The sequence below is a fragment of the Tarenaya hassleriana genome, unplaced genomic scaffold, assembly GCF_000463585.1.
Source record: "Tarenaya hassleriana unplaced genomic scaffold, ASM46358v1 Cleome14, whole genome shotgun sequence".
NCBI lineage: Eukaryota > Viridiplantae > Streptophyta > Magnoliopsida > Brassicales > Cleomaceae > Tarenaya > Tarenaya hassleriana.
In genome coordinates this window covers 2,926,240-2,943,441 of record NW_010964598.1, presented here as the reverse complement: position 1 = coordinate 2,943,441, position 17,202 = coordinate 2,926,240, and the positions used below count along the sequence as shown (strand labels likewise).

Here is a 17,202-nt window from a genome sequence, read left to right as displayed (position 1 = left end):
CAACGGCGCAAGATATGCCGTTCAACCCATTTTTGACTCTTTAGCCCGGAGTCGGACCTTCTACGACACCAGCGGACCAAACAACCGGATCAGACAATCCGGATAACTTTTTTGTTTAGTGTTTAATTTGTTTTTACTAAATACTTTTTATTTAATAAATACTTTTTAATTTTAAATAAATAATTTTTATTTTATATTTTTATAATTATTTTTAAATTTTTAATTGAATTTAAATAATTATTATTTATTAATATTTGTTTTACAAATTTTACATTTGCGACAGAGTGCGACCAATTAATTTAGTCGGAAAATTGCGACCGAATACCTACCGCTATATTTGGTCGTTACATTTGCGACAGAGTGCGACTGATTCAATTTGTCGTTACATTTGCGACAGCGTGCGACCAATGAATTTAGTCGGACAATTGCGACCGAATACCTACCGCTATTTTTGGTCGTTATTTTGCGACAGAGTGCGACTGACGCAATTTGTCGTTACGTAGCGACTGAATACCTACTCCTACTTCTGTCGCAATGTGCGACAGAAATCAATTCACCAATTTGCGACAGATTACCGACCTTAGCCATCTGTCGTATATTACCGACCGATAACCTACAAATATGTCGGTCGCAACGTTGCGACAGAATCACGACCACACAGATTTTGCGACAACGATTTAGCGACCGACATCCATCGGTCGTAATCGGTCGCAACTATTTTTTACTGACCGATTCTTCTTCATGTTGCGACAGATTTTTCGGTCGCAAATTACAGTTTTTCTTGTAGTGTTTGTCGTGTCCCGAGTAGACTGTAAGAGATAGATGACATTCATCTATAGTGCGACCACACATTTCTACAGTCTCACTCCTACGACGGGCCCAAGCGATATCTCTCTCTTTCGAGAGGGATAAAGTTCCATCTTGACTATCTATTATCCATTTCATGATTCGTAATGTAACCGAGCCACGCCTTTATAATCATCCGGTTAAAGACGACATTTGACGCAGTCAAAGTACATTGAATCTGATTTGGCTGAGATTGAGTGATGTTTCTGGGCTCCTCCGCCTTGGAATCTCTTCCTGGACACTCTAGAGATGTTTTCCAACCCTTTTCCGAGCTCCCTTTCTCTCATCTCCTCTTCTTTCTCTCCCTCTCACTCTCTTTTCTCCTCTTTCTCCTCTGCAACTTCCCAGTCCAAAAATGGTTGAGTAAGAGGGTTGGAGAGACAATTATGGAGCCTAGGGAGAGAGAGAAAATTAATTATTAACCCTAGGGGGCTAGCTAGGATCACACTTTGTCGGGTTGGTGGCGTTTGAGTGGGTTGTGGGTCGTCCATGTGCGAGAAAGTCGCGCACTAAAGTGGTTGTCGACACTCTGTCTTGTATAGTCCGTTCGAACTGCCTCTCTGGTCTCTTCGGACTGCCTTTTTGGTCCCTTCGAACTGACTTACAAGTCCCTTCGGACTGACTTACATAGTCCCTTTGGACTGACTTTCTCGTTTGTTCGGACTGAGTTGCATAGTTCATTTTCGATTGTTCCATTCTCACTCGTTTCTTAACCAAATCGCACACCTTTTGTTTCTAAACCTTCATAGGAATGTCATCTTTCATGTCCAAGCCATATATTATTGAAAACCCACGTTTATATGTTGAGAAACGATTCGCAATACTTGTACCTTGTATAATTCGTGTTTCTGTAAATTTCAGTTTCTCTTCAATTTTCGTTCCAAATCCAGTGCCCCTTTCTAAATCTTCATGGAAACATCCTCTTTCAAGTCCAATCAACAAACCATTGAGATATTTATTGGGTTATCTACGGATTTCTAGCATACGATCTCATCGATCTAGGGTTCACCTCTAACAATACGTCATGACCACCCACCTAGAATAGAGTTAGAGGTGATCTAACAAAGTCAGCAATAGCTCGAATTCTGATCTTTTGTCTCACGATGTCATATGTTGAACAATGGTATGGTATGAAGGGTTCAACCGCTTACACGTCTTGACAAATTGACTGATAAAATAGATGTAACTTCATCTATAGCGTGATCACATATTTTTTACAGTCCGATTTCCACGAAAGGCAAGCGAGATGTCTCCTGCTAAGGAGTGACAAATTTCGGGCTAAAATACATTATCAAAAGTCAAACTAACATGGAATACAATTTTATCCCTGATATTTAAATTTATTTACATCATAACAAAAAGAAACCACGAAAACCCTAAAACATCATCCGAGAGAAAAAATAAAACTCTCGGGATCGGTCGCTCTCTTCTACCTTTGCTTCGCCGGCGGCCACCGCTGCACCGCTGCTGAAGACACCCGTTGCACCGTCACCACTGCTCTTGATTATTTCCATTTCAATCACAAAGTCTCGTTTTGGCTTGCTTTCTCGCTGGGATCTAGAATTTCTGCTTCTGATTCCGAAAGGTGAACTGATCGAGATTGAAATAGGTTTTCGGTTTTGAGCGAATTCTACGAAATTCTGAACCCATATCTTCACTTCACTCTGTTGCGGCTCCAGATTTACCGGTGATTTTTTCGTTTTCCGGGGTTGCTGCTTTTTCCGGCGCGGTACGACCGCTTGATCTATCTCTCGCCATAAATTCAGTGTAAGTGATGTCATTTGTCTTCGATCGTTGCTTCTTTTTCTTATTATTACCTTTTCTGATTTTATTTCAGATTGATGTCTGAGATGAGATTTATGAGTATCTGTATATGTTTGTGTACAAGTTTATGATCTAAGCTTGTAGTTGTAATTCCTTAGGATGAAATTTAGCTCCTAAGAAGCAGAGGTTTGGGGTTTGCTCTTGTTGTAATATGGGTTTTGCTAGAGGTAGTTTTCTGTATTTTCCTGAGCTGATTGGAAGATCACATAATCTCATAGAGCTCATTTTATTACACATTTCATAGGAATTTACAGATACTATGAAATCTTTTGTTGTGGAGTTGTTTGTTTGAGTGAATATGGGTTTAGTAACTTTCGTTATATTGCAGTAACTTCTATAGTTTTCTGCATATTTGGACAACCATCAATTCAATTCTGCATGTTAGTAAGTTTTTTTTAATTGTTTGGTGACGCACTTATTGATGGGAACACTAAATGGGATAGATTTTTGAATCGAGTGCAAGAATTGAATTATATGTTCTTCAAGAGGTTGTTTGACGTTTCCTGATCATTTACGTTTACCCAGGTTGAGTTTGCAGTTTACTCAGTTGACTAATATTAAATAATTGCTGCAAGAATTATCTCTGTTTCTGGGTTAGTTTAGCTGTGTTTCAACTTTCAACACCAGAGATAGCTTGGTTGAGTGTTAGTTCCGTTCCATTTGTGGCTTTGCAATTGTTTCAATTCTGGTTCATTTCTTACGTACTACATTGTTTTGTTTTGTGTGATTCTTGATCTTTGTGCATGTGTTTGGTGGCGAACTATGTTTGATCGTGTTCAGTCTAAACTCTGGTTGAAGCGGAACAATCTGGTTCTGGTTTCGGTTCAGAACCAGCTCTATTACAAGTTTGAAATGAATTCTGTCTTTGTCCAATCCTGTTTGGTTTGTTTCGGTTGTCTCTTGTTCTTTCTTGATCTTGAATCAGGGTCAATTTTGTTTCGGTTGTTGTCAAAAGGTCTGAATCTTGGCCCTCTAATTTTTCATAATGTTTCAGAGAATGCCAAATTTGGCTTGTGAATAGTTTATTTTATGGCATATCTGGATCGATTTAGGGTGTCTTTGTTCACGCTTTTGAAGTACTTTATGCCATCACACAAGATGATTCTAGGGTTTTGATTTGGATTTTGTTGGAGTTTTTCCCCTTTCATTATTAGGGGTAGGTGAATATGGAAGTAGAAACAACGCCTGTTGAGTTGTTGGGAAAATGACTGGAAAATGATCGAAAATGCGTGCATTTTGCTCTCTGAGCTCTGACTTTTTGTTTATTGTGTGTGGAGAAGAAATCAGTAGGAATATTGCATTTTGCGGTCATGAGCTGAAAAGGAAAAAGGAAAAGTAATAGTTTGATTGTGTGGTCGGAAGACAAATAGATGTCTGTTCATCTACTCTTTGGATGGAGTTGTGAGAGCAGAATGCCAAGGAAGTCTAAAAAAACAGACTGGGAAAATTTTATGTTTCTAATATCTATCTCTTAACATCCGAGACTTACTTCAATATGGATTTTTTAATGTGATTAGCTGGTTGAATATTTATGGGAAAGTGAAGACAGGAATTGGCGTTTGAAACTTTAAAGCTAGTTCTATTTAGTGAATTGTTTTTGAGGATAGTACTTACTATTGTTATGCTAATCTTGTAGTCTCGGTGGCTTTTGGCATTTTTATTTCATCTTATATGAGCGTGTTTGGTAATATCCTTTTCCCAGTTGCATGATATACTCTGTTTAGTTTATGTTGCAACTTGCAAAAATACTGAAACTCCAAAACCAAAAATCATATTCACTTACATGCACATGAAACTTGCAGGAAGATATTTAATTGGAAGGAATTCTTCTCAAATCATGGAGTCTTTATGGAAGCTGTTGTATTTGCTAGAACCTGCTCCAGTTACTCTCATAATTACAGCTGTCACAGTGACATTTGCATCTGCTTTCCGTGCACTTAACTACGGAAAAGAGATGGAGAGAAATCGTGACTTATCTGAAGCATCTATTACATTGGATAGGTCCCAAGCATTGATGATCCCAGTAATGAGCTCGTGCAGTTTGCTTTTGATGTTCTATCTGTTTTCTTCAGTTTCCCAGCTCCTTACTGTCTTCACAGCCATCGCCTCTGTTTCATCTCTCTTCTTCTGGTTTTCACCATACGTGACATATATCAAGTCGCAGCTTGGTCTGACCGACCCCTTTGTTTCATCTTGCTGTTCGAAATCTTTTACAAGAACCCAGGGGTTATTGCTAGTGGCTTGTGCCATGACAGTTGTGGCATGGGTCATCTCTGGGTATTGGATTTTGAACAATGTGCTGGGGATCTCCATTTGCATCGCGTTTGTGAGCCATGTCCGCTTACCTAACATCAAAATATGTGCCATGCTCTTAGTATGTCTCTTTGTGTATGACATATTTTGGGTTTTCTTCTCCGAGAGATTCTTTGGTGCTAACGTTATGGTGTCGGTGGCAACCCAACAAGCATCGAACCCAGTTCACACAGTAGCCAGCAGTTTGAATCTTCCCGGTCTACAGTTGATCACAAAGAAACTGGAATTACCAGTAAAGATTGTCTTTCCCCGAAACCTCTTGGGTGGTGTGGCTACCGGTGTCAGTGCCTCAGACTTTATGATGCTCGGTCTTGGTGACATGGTACGGACAAAACCCTCGCTTTTTTTTTGAAATTGAGATTGGTTTTCACTTAACAGTCTGTTCATGTTGTTTCAGGCAATCCCGGCGATGCTTCTTGCCTTGGTCCTCTGGTTTGACCATCGCAAAACCAGGGAAGTAGTGAATCTTTTCGATCTTCATTCGTCTAAGGGACACAAATACATTTGGTATGCTCTTCCTGGATACGCCATTGGCCTTGTAACTGCCTTGGCTGCTGGTGTCTTGACTCACTCGCCTCAGCCCGCCTTACTTTACCTGGTAATAACAACACTTTTTCTCTCTCTTGGTATGCTCCCCTTTTATAGATTAAATCTCGCCATCTCTACAGGTCTGGTCAGACTTTTCTTCATCTTTTTTTAACCTCGATATAGTTTCATCGGTAGAAGAATCAGAATTTTTCCGTTTGCCAAAAGGGGTACTTATAAATCCATTAACGGAAAATCGGTGGTTTGTCTGGCCTTACATCGTTTTCTCATCCGTTTATGCAGAAGTAATTCACATTCTGCTATTTTCAACCCCGTTTGTTTTTTCCCGACCGGGTGTAGGTACCGTCGACGTTAGGACCGGTGGTGTTCATGTCATGGCTGAGGAAGGACCTGTCTGAGCTGTGGGAAGGAACCAGCGCGCCCTGTCCGAATGATAAGTCTCACCAAATAGAGATATGAGTCCTCGTCCTGTCACTAACTCCACAAAGCTTTTGTAGATGACAAAACACGACGCCGTTTATGAATCAAAAGTGTCCATGGATCAAAACGTTAAATTTGTATACATGTCGCCGAAAACAGATCTCCAAGTCTTCAATATTAGTAGTATCTCATTTTAATCATTTATTGCTTCTACACGTGTTTTTCCTTAATGCGTATGGTGTTTCCGTACGACCTGAGTTTTCTCTCTTGCAATACATTTGACTTAATAGTTCTAATGTTTCCAGGAAAAAAAATACGTACTTGTGTTAAAAATATTTGATTTTGGAAGTAGAAGAAAGAACATGTAGACTTAACTTTGTTAGGTTATGACCCGTGACAGGAATCACTCTTTTACTTCTCCAAAACTAATTAGTAGGGATGGGCGAACGGTTCAATTCGGTTACGGTTAATTTAGATTTGGTTATAAATAATGTATATAATTATCAAAATCTAAAGAAAAAAATTAACAACTTAAAACCAAACTGTTATTTATTTTATTCTGTTCTAGTCTGATTATTTTGGATTTTTAAAATTAATAACCAATCGGTTATTCGATTCGGTTTGATTAATAACCGAAATAACCGAATCAAATGTCTATCCTTACTAATTAGTGTTCTATTAAGTTTGGACACGAATCAGTTAATGAGAACCTGAGAGACGCGAAAAATTTGGACCAATCGAACCCAAACTTAAAAACTTTGAATTGAATATGGACTCAGGTCACGAGTCACGACGGCCCGTTTGACACCCCTACCAATTTGTTCAATGGCATTGCAATCTATAATCTAAGGTTCGGCATTAGGATTTGAAATCTGATTTCGTATTCGAGGATCTTGGATATTCGTGCCAAATTTCGTAAAACCATCGAGGATAATTTCGTAATTTTAAAAATTAATGAACAGTTTTGTAATTTTAAAAAAAAAGATCAAGAATAGTTTAGTAATTTTTAAAAATATTTAAAGATACTTTTGTAATGATTATTAATAAAAAAAAAAAAAAGAGTTTTCGTAGTTACCTCACGTATACATACATAGACATCCAATAATCAAACCGCGAAACTTTAATCCGAATTTAACCTACAAATAATTTCGGTTTCAAAATTCGTGTTGATTGAATCGGATATTAAAAAAATAAATAGAATAGTTTTCTCCACATCGGGATAAAATCAAAATGTACCCAAAAAAATTTTATTGAATAAAAGTTTGGTTTCCAAATGTAAGAAAAAGTCCACGCGCGCCTCGCCATTACCATACTAGATGGTCATTTTTAAGAATGGTAATCAATGCCTTTGACTTTCCAACCTTCAGAGAATTTCCGTAGATATTTTTCTAACCAAACATTTAATGATGGAAAATAAAAAAACAAGGGACGAGTAAATAGATATGACCAAAACATTTGAGACTTGAAACGTTATGCGTATTATATTAATACATAATAAATGGGGGTATGATAAAAGCACATAATAAATGCCCAAATTTCGTTTCTTAAATGTAACATCCAAACACGAGACAACACGACAAGTTTACTCGACAGCAGTTCTCATGGCAATCGCATAAACCTCGTACGAGAAAAAAACAGAGGCAGACAAAAAAAAAAGTGGGGGATTTTCTCGGGATGGAAAATTTTGACGAGAGCGATTTTCCTGTCAGCCAAACACTCTTCTTAACTGAAGAAGAGCAGCAACACATGAAGCCCCAAGAAAGCGTTGAGGAGGATGAAGATTTCCCATTCGAGATCCCAAATCAATCGAAACCCACGAACTTTCTTCAAGATTTTCACCATCTCGACCCGTTTAACGTTGACGGGTCATCTTCGAATCCTTTGTTCGGTGTCCAGACCGCTTGTAATGACCCTTTTGAGCCTTACCCTTACGTCTGTTCATCGGCCGAAGACATCGGCTCTTACGAGTCTAAGCCATTTTCAGACAGCTTGAACGTTATCGGCGGTGGACGCGTAATGAACAAATACCAGACCGGAGAAAACAATCCTTACTTCGGCAACATTCCTCGTCTGTTCGATCATCGTATCCCGGAACAAAGCAACATGATGATGATGACGACGGCGATGATGATGACGATCCCATTTGATTACCATGCAGATGTCATCAAGCCCGTGAATTTCGTGATTCCAGACGAAGTCTCATGCGTTTCTGCTGAGAACAATTCCCACAATGCTGGGGGAGGGTTGGACAAGAGTAGAGCTTTTCCGACGAGGAAGTCATGGAAAGGAAGAAAAAGATCAACCGTAGTCAAAGGGCAATGGACTGTTGAGGAGGACAGGTAAATCAACATTAAGATGCTTAATATATTGAATCCGCAAACAAGTAATCTTCGGTTAAATCATTCTGTTTTTATCGAAATACGTTTACGTAGGATTCTTATTCAACTGGTGGAACAATACGGATTGAGGAAATGGTCCCACATCGCTCAGATGCTTCCCGGGAGGATCGGGAAGCAGTGTCGGGAGAGATGGCACAATCACTTGAGACCTGACATCAAGGTACATACATACATACATATATACATATTTATATACGTATACGTATACGACAATGTTGATCGGGGGGAATGCAGAAGGAGACATGGAGCGAGGACGAGGACAAGATACTGATAGAGGCTCACAAAGAGATCGGAAACAAGTGGGCGGAGATCATGAAGAGGCTACCGGGAAGGACGGAGAACTCGATCAAGAACCACTGGAACGCAACAAAGAGAAGGCAGTTCTCCAAGAGAAAATGCAGGTCCAAGTTCCCACGCCCTTCTCTCTTGCAGGATTACATCAAGAGCTTGAACTTAGACGCCTCGTCCTCTTCCATCCCGGCCCGAGGCAGGCGCAAGCACAAGAAGAAGAACGAGAAGGAACCCGAGGAAATGGAGGAAGGTCAGGGGCTATACGATTTCGGGTTCGACGAGAAGATGCTGGAGGAAGGTTGCAGCATCGACTCTTTGCTCGACGACATTCCCCTTACTGACATGGATGCCTTTGTTCACGGATTCTGATTTCCACGAAAGCTTTGACATTTTGTCCGACAAAACAGCACTTATGCTCCGGCTTTTTGTTTTTTTTTTTCCTTTTCGTTTTATAAACTATCATATACTATTCGTAAATGTACGCCATTGTCTTTCAAATAGAGAATAATCACCAATGATACGGTGCTCATGAGTGTAATATCTCAACAGACGTCAGAGACACACACAAGTTCTTTAAATCAAACATTATGTATGAGTATATTTGTTTGTCATTGGATTTCGTCTAATTAAGTTTCATTACAAATGAAGCTTTGCATCCACTAGGATGCTTCTGAAATGTCTGGATGATTCGCTAATACAAGTGGATTCGATCTTTACGAGCGATCAAGTCATCGTTTTTTTCGGTTTCTTCCTCGTCACTTGACGTCAGCCGATACTTGGTGCAGCAACCAAGAAGATAACCCGACAAGTAAGAAAACCGGACCGTGCTATGGTGATTTTTGCCCGGATGTCAGCCTATGTATGTATCTCAGCCAGTCTCATGTGCTGAAGGTAAAACCAGGTTTTCTTCCAGACACAGAAGAAGCAAAAGTCAAGGGGAAGAAATCACGGATCCAACCCTGACATAATCTGAAGTAGGGGTGGATGCCGACGGGTACCCGAGTGCTCGATCCACCCAGCTTCAGCCTCGCCCTCCTTGAGTTTCTCGACCAAAATGAGGCGAGGCAAAAATCTATTGCAAAGAGGGTTGGATCGACAATTTCTGGTTTGCCTTCGAAATCCTAAATCCCTAGCTTTGTTTTAAATTAAACAAAAACTAGACCGATATGGTATTGAACGGGTCTTGTGAAATCGAATTCTTAAGCTCGAGTTCCGTGAGACTCCCCGCCTCTCACACTCTCTCCCTCTTTTCCCTCTTCCCCTCTCCATTGGCTATCCACGGGTTTGGATAGCACGCAGACGGATCTTGAACTCCAACTCGCGGTTCGGGTAATCAGCTGATACGCACCTACGCTCACACTCCCCGGTGGTCGGGTTCTCAAATTTCAGGTACCAACGAAAACCACAGGTACCCTTCTCCGCCTTCAACCCATCTCGGTTGTACCCAATCTAATCCCTCTTTATCCTTTAAATTTCCTTACAAAAGACATCAATTGCACTTCTGTCGGACTCAAACTCTTAGTTTTGCACAGTTTTCTCCCTCCTTGATTTCGCTCAATAGAAAAGAACCGATGAAAACAATGATTATAACTTGATTAGCATTCGGAATCTTCCCAGTTCTCTCAAAATCTTGACAAGATATTTCGAATAACATAAAAACGACTTCATGGTTCCATGTACTTGAAAAAGAAACCTTAAAGCTAGATTTAGCATGAAAAGAAAAACATGGTTCCACGTACTTACTACTTTCGCAAAAAAGCCTGCCAAAGAATAAAACACTGCTGTGGTACCTCTCAGCAGCAGCACTTGGCGGGGTTCTCTAAGCGGTCTTAGGCTTTGGCTTCAAACGCTTCACCCTCGAGTACAAGAACACTCCAGCAAGACCTATCCCAGTTCCTGTGGCAAAAAGGGTAAAACAAAAGTTGATCAAACTCCTCGAGAAGATGTTTCAAGGATCACTCACAGTTTCTCAGTTAAGGAGCGTAATTTTTACCGATAGCATTGATAGGTGAGACGGGAGTTTGGAAGAATATAACAGAGCTCACGATAACCACCACACGCTTCACACAGTTACCCACAGAATGTGTCACTGGAGATACTCTCTGAAGTATCATGTACGACACCTGTATTTGCATATCGCACAGAGAGAGATTGCATGTTAAACTAATCAAAGTTCAACCTGGTCAAGTGTTTGGAAGTGACAACAGAGGCATTTGAAATTCTAATATGGATCTAAAGTAGAAACTTCTCTAAATAATGGACTTTAAGGATGCAACAAGAGACCAATCTTCGGCATGTTGTATGTTAACAGAAACGAAGTTTACCCTTTTCAACTTTTCTAATGATTGAACTTGAAAATGACTAAGTATATAACAGCAAAAAAGAAAGAGAAGCCTCACCTGTTGGTAAGCATGGAAACAGAGCGCAGCAATAAGAGCCTTTGTATAGATGCTCTTAAGATTCAGGCCCTGTAATGAAGATAGTTTGTCAGGAACACATAGGTCAAAGCATATTAGTGAAAACATTTTTTCAACCAACGGAAACTGCTAAGGGCTTCGCAAAACTTACAGCTGATTGGATAGCTGCAGGAGTAAACTTAATGCCTTCAGTGAAGAAAGTCACAGGCGCCATCAGGAAGAAAGACATTATTGTTATGATGGAGAACAAGGTGATGTTGTCCAAAGATTCCTGCCGAGATCCGAAGACAATTTGAGTACAGAAATGAGGCAAATGTACTTTTGTTTTGTAATAAAAACCATGACTATGATAACGTAGATCCACACACAGGACATTTACCTCTTTCTTAACCATGACTTTCTTGCTCAGGACATTACGGGATTGGTTAGTCAAGTTTGACGCCATTGCACTCCAAAATCCAGCCCTGTCGCAAATAATAAATACAGATTAAATCTTTCAAACAATGAATCTGTGTGTACACTGATGAAATAACCTGCAAACAAACCTACCAGTTGAAAGAGGCCTCTGTCACTGATGCAAGAGCAACTCCACCAACAATTGGAACGAGGGAACCAACTACCCAAGGAGTAGGCATCTAAATGAAGAAATAAAACCACTTAAGCATCAATGAGATACTCTCAGAACTTGAAAAACATTAAAGTTCCTCATTTTTTGTCGAAAAAACGAAAACATCCCAGCACCTTGTGGAAACAATCTGGTAATTCCTAGGCAAACAATGTCCAGCAACTAGTATAGATACTAATGAATGGGCTGTGAGTCATAAAATTCTCAGCGAACTAGCTCTACCAGGATGTGTGAGATAAGCATGAAGATCAATGCATCCATGACAGCTAGAAACGCAAGATAAATGTATTTCCTCACCTCCCCGAGAAACATAGCAGACAACACAACTGAGAAAAACGGCTCCATGGCTTTGATTGTGTGAGTGAATGACACAGCAACTTTCCCGAGACTCATGTTGGTAAAGAGATTACCAAGAGTGTGCACAGCTGCAAGTGGCAGGATCGCCGCCAACTACCAAGAAGAATATCGGCGAGTGAGCATCATCTCTAAAATAAGTAACCATTTGGTCAGAAGAAGATAGAACACCTGGGCACCAGAGATCTTAGGCCTCTTGTACAGGTTGAAAGTCCACATGAACAAAACGAGCGCACTTCCGACAGTGAATTGAGCAAGAGTGACAGTCATGGGGACGTGGTATGCCTTCAGAACCTGCAGGGAGATAAAATCAGAAACTACTATTGGTTGTCTCAGGAAACAATCAAAACAACATTGCACAGGAACAAATTCAGAAATAAGATCTAATTTCCTCTGATTATAAATAAGATCCAATCATATCTGAATTTGTTCTTCCTATTTTCTAATTTTTTTTTCTGATCATCCCGAGAAAACATCATTAAGCTAAACTCATTTCGTATCTTCTTCACATCACGAGAACGTTAATTCAACCTAGTAAAATCTTCGATATCTGGGACTATCAGAAAACCAAACAAACACAGAAAGCAAAGCATGAGACGTCGACTATACATTTCAGCTTCCATATACACAAGAAAACATAAAATGCCAATAGGGAAATTAGAAATCACAAAATATGAAAATAAGAATACAAACCTGCTTGTTGTAGATGTTGAAGTATATATTGAAAAGGTACCAGAGACCAAACAACAACCCGAGCTCTAGCGTCTTCATCAATCCACCACTCTTCTCTCCTTCCCCGACGCTATCAGGGATCTCCGCAGCCTGGGCCTCGAACCCGCTCGATTCGGAACCGGGAGAGACCGAAGAGACGCCGGACCACGACCGGAGCGGCAAATCGGGTGAGCATAAACGCCAAGATCGGCGAGGCAAAGACGGAACAGAGACGACATTGGGGGAAACGCTCAGATCGTGGCGTCCTGAAGAGGAAGAGACGGAGAACCTAGGGTTAACCAGCGATTGGTGGTGCGAGAGCCGCCGTGGTTTGACGACAGGGAGCGACGGAGAGAAAGAGAACGCCGCCGTGCTCTGCATCCTTCGGGCGTTGATCGTGTCCTAGCTGCACCGAGGAATCTCTCGAGAGATCTGAATCAGAACGTTGGGGCAAGATCGAGAGAGAGACACAGAAAGAGACAGGGAAGAGAGAGAGGTTTGAGGAGGGAGGCGATGGAAACTAGGTGGGTTGGTGCGACACTCCAAAAGTATCACCTAAAAATTGGGAAGGCTAAATTTAAATAAGAAATTCGCCTCAATGTTTAAAAGAAAATAAAAAATAAAAAATAACATTTTATTTAATTCTTAAAAAAATCAAATACACGAAAAAAATATTTTGCTAAATACAAAATTCTGTAAGAGGTTGTGGAAACAAATAAAATTTTATCTTGATATTTTAGTGTTAAACTGTCGTTTATTTGAATATTCTATCATTCAAATGAATTTTGTATCTGGAAAAATAAATATTTAGTTTTTACCTTGACAAATAAAATGAATTTACTATACTTTTTTAATATAAAAGTTTGATATATTTTATTGATTGAATTAATGATTGTGTAAGATTTGTTGTTTTTTATTCATTTTTGTTTGAATTGTTTCAAACAATTAATCTAATTTTTAAAAACTATTTAGTTAATAATTTGTGTAGAAATTAATTATATAAAAAGATAATATATTTTCTTTTGAAATAAAATATATTATATTTTAAAAATAAATTAATAATTGGTAGGCTTTATAACAAATTGAAATATAAATTTTTTGGAGTAACTGAAATAATTAAACAATTTAAAAAAAACCCTTAAATTTTCAACATTAAATAAATCAATTTAATTTATATGTATATTTCCTAATATGCCTTTGTTTTTTTTCCACGATATTCTCTATGGTTTCTGTATCATTATTGGTTTCTCTGTCATTTTTTTTTTGGGTAAAGGTAAATAGATTGATAATAAAAAAAATAAGGTCATGTACAAACCGAGACTTTCATCAATCATGGTGAAATTCCAAATTAAATAAATGGAATCTATATAATTCTTGTTTCTGTCTAATTTGTTTCTTAAGAAAAGCCTTAATTTTTAATTTATAATATTATTCTTGTTTTATCAGCCAAACAATATATTTTAGAAAGAAAAATCCAATAAAAATAAACAAAATTGTTAAAATGTGCTAAAATAATAAAAAAACTAAACATTTTTTTTGTAAAGAAAACTGTTTTAATTTAGCAGAAAAATGTAGAACTTTTCCAAAGTTTTTCAATTTTCAAAAAATCTTTCCAAATTTCTACGGAAAATGATAATGGCTCTAAATTTAACGGAAGTCTCCCTAATTAATCTCTGCTTTAACTCGTGAAAACCCTAAACAGAAAACACCATTTCACCAACTTAAACCTTACTTCAAAACCCTAAACGATCGATCATGTCGATGACATGGTAACTCGAGCTTCTCGTTTCTGAGGCAATCTGAGAACGAAGAAGACGATGACACAGAAACAGACGAGACATGAGAAGAGCTTCTGTTTCAGACAGCACTACAAATGGATCCTCTATTTCTTCGTCGACCATGATCATGGTCATGATGACCATACGACGTCGTCCAATTCGTCTACTATTCTTCCAAACCCTAAATCTAATTTTTTCATGGCTTCTCGCGCCATGATCGAATCTGAATCCCTCCGTCAAGATCCCATTATCAAACCAGGTCAGACATGATACATACATACATATATATAATTATATATACATATATGATCCACTTCGTGTTTTCAGCAGTTAGATTCGTTTCAATTAATGTTATTTCCGAACATAACGGAAATTTTTAGTTACGTGTAATCATCATATATTACAATTTCAGCTCATATCAGACAATCCGGTCATTGTTCTAAAAATATAACATTGCGTAAAACACATAACACAAAATACGATATTGATAATACAATTTTTTTCCCGTTGTAGGAAAACTCAACGGCTTGGAAATATACGTATACGCGAATGATCACCGAAGTTCAACAACGACGGGCTCCACAACGAGGTGGCACTGCACTGAGCGTTGCTCGGAGCCGCCGGCATACGGAAGGAGGATCCGCACGAGGCTGATTCCTTCTTCGTTCCGGTGTACGTGTCGTGCAGCTTCAGCACCGTCAACGGCTTTCCCGCGATCGGACACACCCGAACTCTGATCTGTGATACGGTCCGACTAGTCTCCACCCGGTCCCGTTATGGAACCGGGCCCGTGGCTCGGACCACGTCTTCGTCGCCACGCATGACTTTGGCTCCTGCTTTCACACCATGGTTAGTTATATAATATAGTATTATATATATGCATGCCGATATATAGGCCAACACAAATAGTTGTATGATGTAAAAATAATTGATAATTAACGAGATTTTTACCATGCAGTGATTGTGATTATTTTTTTAAAAATGTGAAGGAGGATAGGGCAATTGCAGATGGAGTGCCGGAGATTTTGAAGAATTCCATAATTTTGCAAAACACCATGGTTAGTTTTATTATAATAATATAGTATTATATATATACATGCATGCCGATATAGACAAGGTCGTCTCATTGTTAACGGAAGCCCGTGCATATACTATATATTTATATCTATTTTTTTTTATTTTTTAATCAATTTTAATATATATATATACATATTGAGATTTCTTAAAATTATATATTTTCTCAATCATAAAATAGAAAACTAATTTTATAATTATTTTTTATGATAACATTATAAAAAAATTAAAAACTTTATGACTCAATTTTTAAAAATTAAAAATAACATAATTTTTTTTATAAAAAAATGAGGCCCTAAAAAATTAGGGACCCTATTCAAATGCACCATTTGCACTCCGGTTATAGACCAACTAAAATAGTTATTTGTTGTATGGTTTAGGTAAAAGTAATTGATAATTAACCAAATTTACCATGCAGTGATTTCACTGATTTGTGATTATTTTTTTAAACGTGAGGGAGGATAGGGTTATTGCGGTCGCAGATGGAGTACCAGAGATTTTGAGGAATCCCATAATTTTGCAAATGTTCGGGGTTAAGCATAAGCATCCATGTCAACATGTGGAGCATGTCGTCATACCGCAGTACGTCTCGCCGGGAAGTGTACGGAAAACTTTGAACAACTTTCCGGCCACCGGAAAACCTGACATCTTAGTCAATCTCCCAAGAACATCAGTGGGCGATTATATATATATATATATAAAATCATATATTGGTCAGGAGGTCAAAGGGTTTTTTAATCCACTAGATTTTTGACACGTGGAATAATGTAAAAACTACAAAAAATAAGCATTTCCGACCTGCCGGATTCGAACCAGCGACCTAAGGATTATTCTGCAATCACACTACAGTCCTCCGCTCTACCAACTGAGCTAAGGTCGGTTAAACTTTGCATTCCAGAAAATGTAATACCACACAATTGTGCCTTGCTCTGACTAATTCCAAATTCTTCTGAATTTATCGGATGAATTGTCAAACTGAATCAAACAACATTGGGATTGGAAAAGATTTTACAACCATGCGTGTATAAACAAGCTTATGAATGATTGCATGGAGAAGCATTCCTTTGTGTCCGGAAAAATAAATATTTAGTTTTTATCTTGACAAATAAAATTGAAATTACTATACTTTTTTTAATATAAAAGTTTAATATATTTTATTGATTGAATTAATGATTGTGTAAGATTTGTAATTTTCTTGATTCATTTTTGTTTGAATTGTTTCAAACCATTAATCTAGTTTTTAAAAACTATTTAGTTTATAATTTGTGTAGAAATTAATTATATAAAAGATAATATATATTCTTTTTTAAATTAAATTAAATATATTATATTTTAAAAATAAAATTAATAATTGGTAGGCTTTTATAACAAATTGAAATATAAACTTTTTGGAGTAACTGAAATAATGAAAAAAATTTCAAAAAAAAAAGCCTTAAATTTTCAACATTAAATAAACAATTTATTACCTAAAATGTCTTTGTTTTTTCCACGATATTCTCTATAGTTTCTGTATCATTATCGGTTTCTATGTCAATCTATTTTTTGGTAAAGGTAAATAGATTGATAATCAAAAAATAAAGGGTCATGTACAAACCGAGACTTTC

The 17,202-nt window shown here is 38.0% G+C and overlaps 3 protein-coding genes and 1 non-coding gene across 6 annotated transcripts; 2 read left to right on the top strand and 2 right to left on the bottom strand.

Annotated features, from left to right (window-relative positions):
- Positions 1-2,204: 2,204 nt before the first annotated feature.
- LOC104808314 (signal peptide peptidase-like 1) lies at positions 2,205-6,151 on the top strand. 3 transcript variants are annotated; one of them, XM_010533985.2, is made up of 5 exons: positions 2,206-2,431; positions 2,526-2,613; positions 4,473-5,305; positions 5,381-5,581; positions 5,869-5,988. In XM_010533985.2, exons 3-5 carry the CDS (start codon positions 4,508-4,510, stop codon positions 5,986-5,988), a joined length of 1,119 nt encoding a protein of 372 aa, XP_010532287.1. In that variant the 5' UTR covers positions 2,206-2,431; positions 2,526-2,613; positions 4,473-4,507. The 3 variants fall into 3 exon arrangements, with proteins under 3 accessions (XP_010532288.1, XP_010532287.1, XP_019057517.1); XM_010533986.2 differs by lacking the exon at positions 2,526-2,613 and having other exon boundaries at positions 2,205-2,431; XM_019201972.1 differs by lacking the exons at positions 2,206-2,431; positions 2,526-2,613 and having other exon boundaries at positions 4,508-5,305; positions 5,869-6,151.
- A 1,472-nt stretch (positions 6,152-7,623) lies between these two features.
- Positions 7,624-9,008, top strand: LOC104808391 (transcription factor MYB98). Its single transcript, XM_010534066.1, has 3 exons — positions 7,624-8,288; positions 8,382-8,508; positions 8,583-9,008. Exons 1-3 carry the CDS (start codon positions 7,624-7,626, stop codon positions 9,006-9,008), a joined length of 1,218 nt encoding a protein of 405 aa, XP_010532368.1.
- Positions 9,009-10,209: 1,201 nt separating this feature from the next.
- On the bottom strand, positions 10,210-13,293 carry LOC104808313 (triose phosphate/phosphate translocator, non-green plastid, chloroplastic-like). Its single transcript, XM_010533983.2, has 9 exons — positions 12,729-13,293; positions 12,207-12,329; positions 11,979-12,131; positions 11,606-11,691; positions 11,436-11,520; positions 11,208-11,327; positions 11,039-11,107; positions 10,633-10,762; positions 10,210-10,535 (listed from the first exon to the last, which is right to left on the bottom strand). Exons 1-9 carry the CDS (start codon positions 13,125-13,127, stop codon positions 10,459-10,461), a joined length of 1,242 nt encoding a protein of 413 aa, XP_010532285.1. The 5' UTR covers positions 13,128-13,293; the 3' UTR covers positions 10,210-10,458.
- A 3,097-nt stretch (positions 13,294-16,390) lies between these two features.
- On the bottom strand, positions 16,391-16,478 carry TRNAY-GUA. Its single transcript is given in 2 exon segments — positions 16,391-16,426; positions 16,442-16,478. It is a non-coding gene; the product is annotated as a tRNA-Tyr (tRNA).
- Positions 16,479-17,202: the final 724 nt, after the last annotated feature.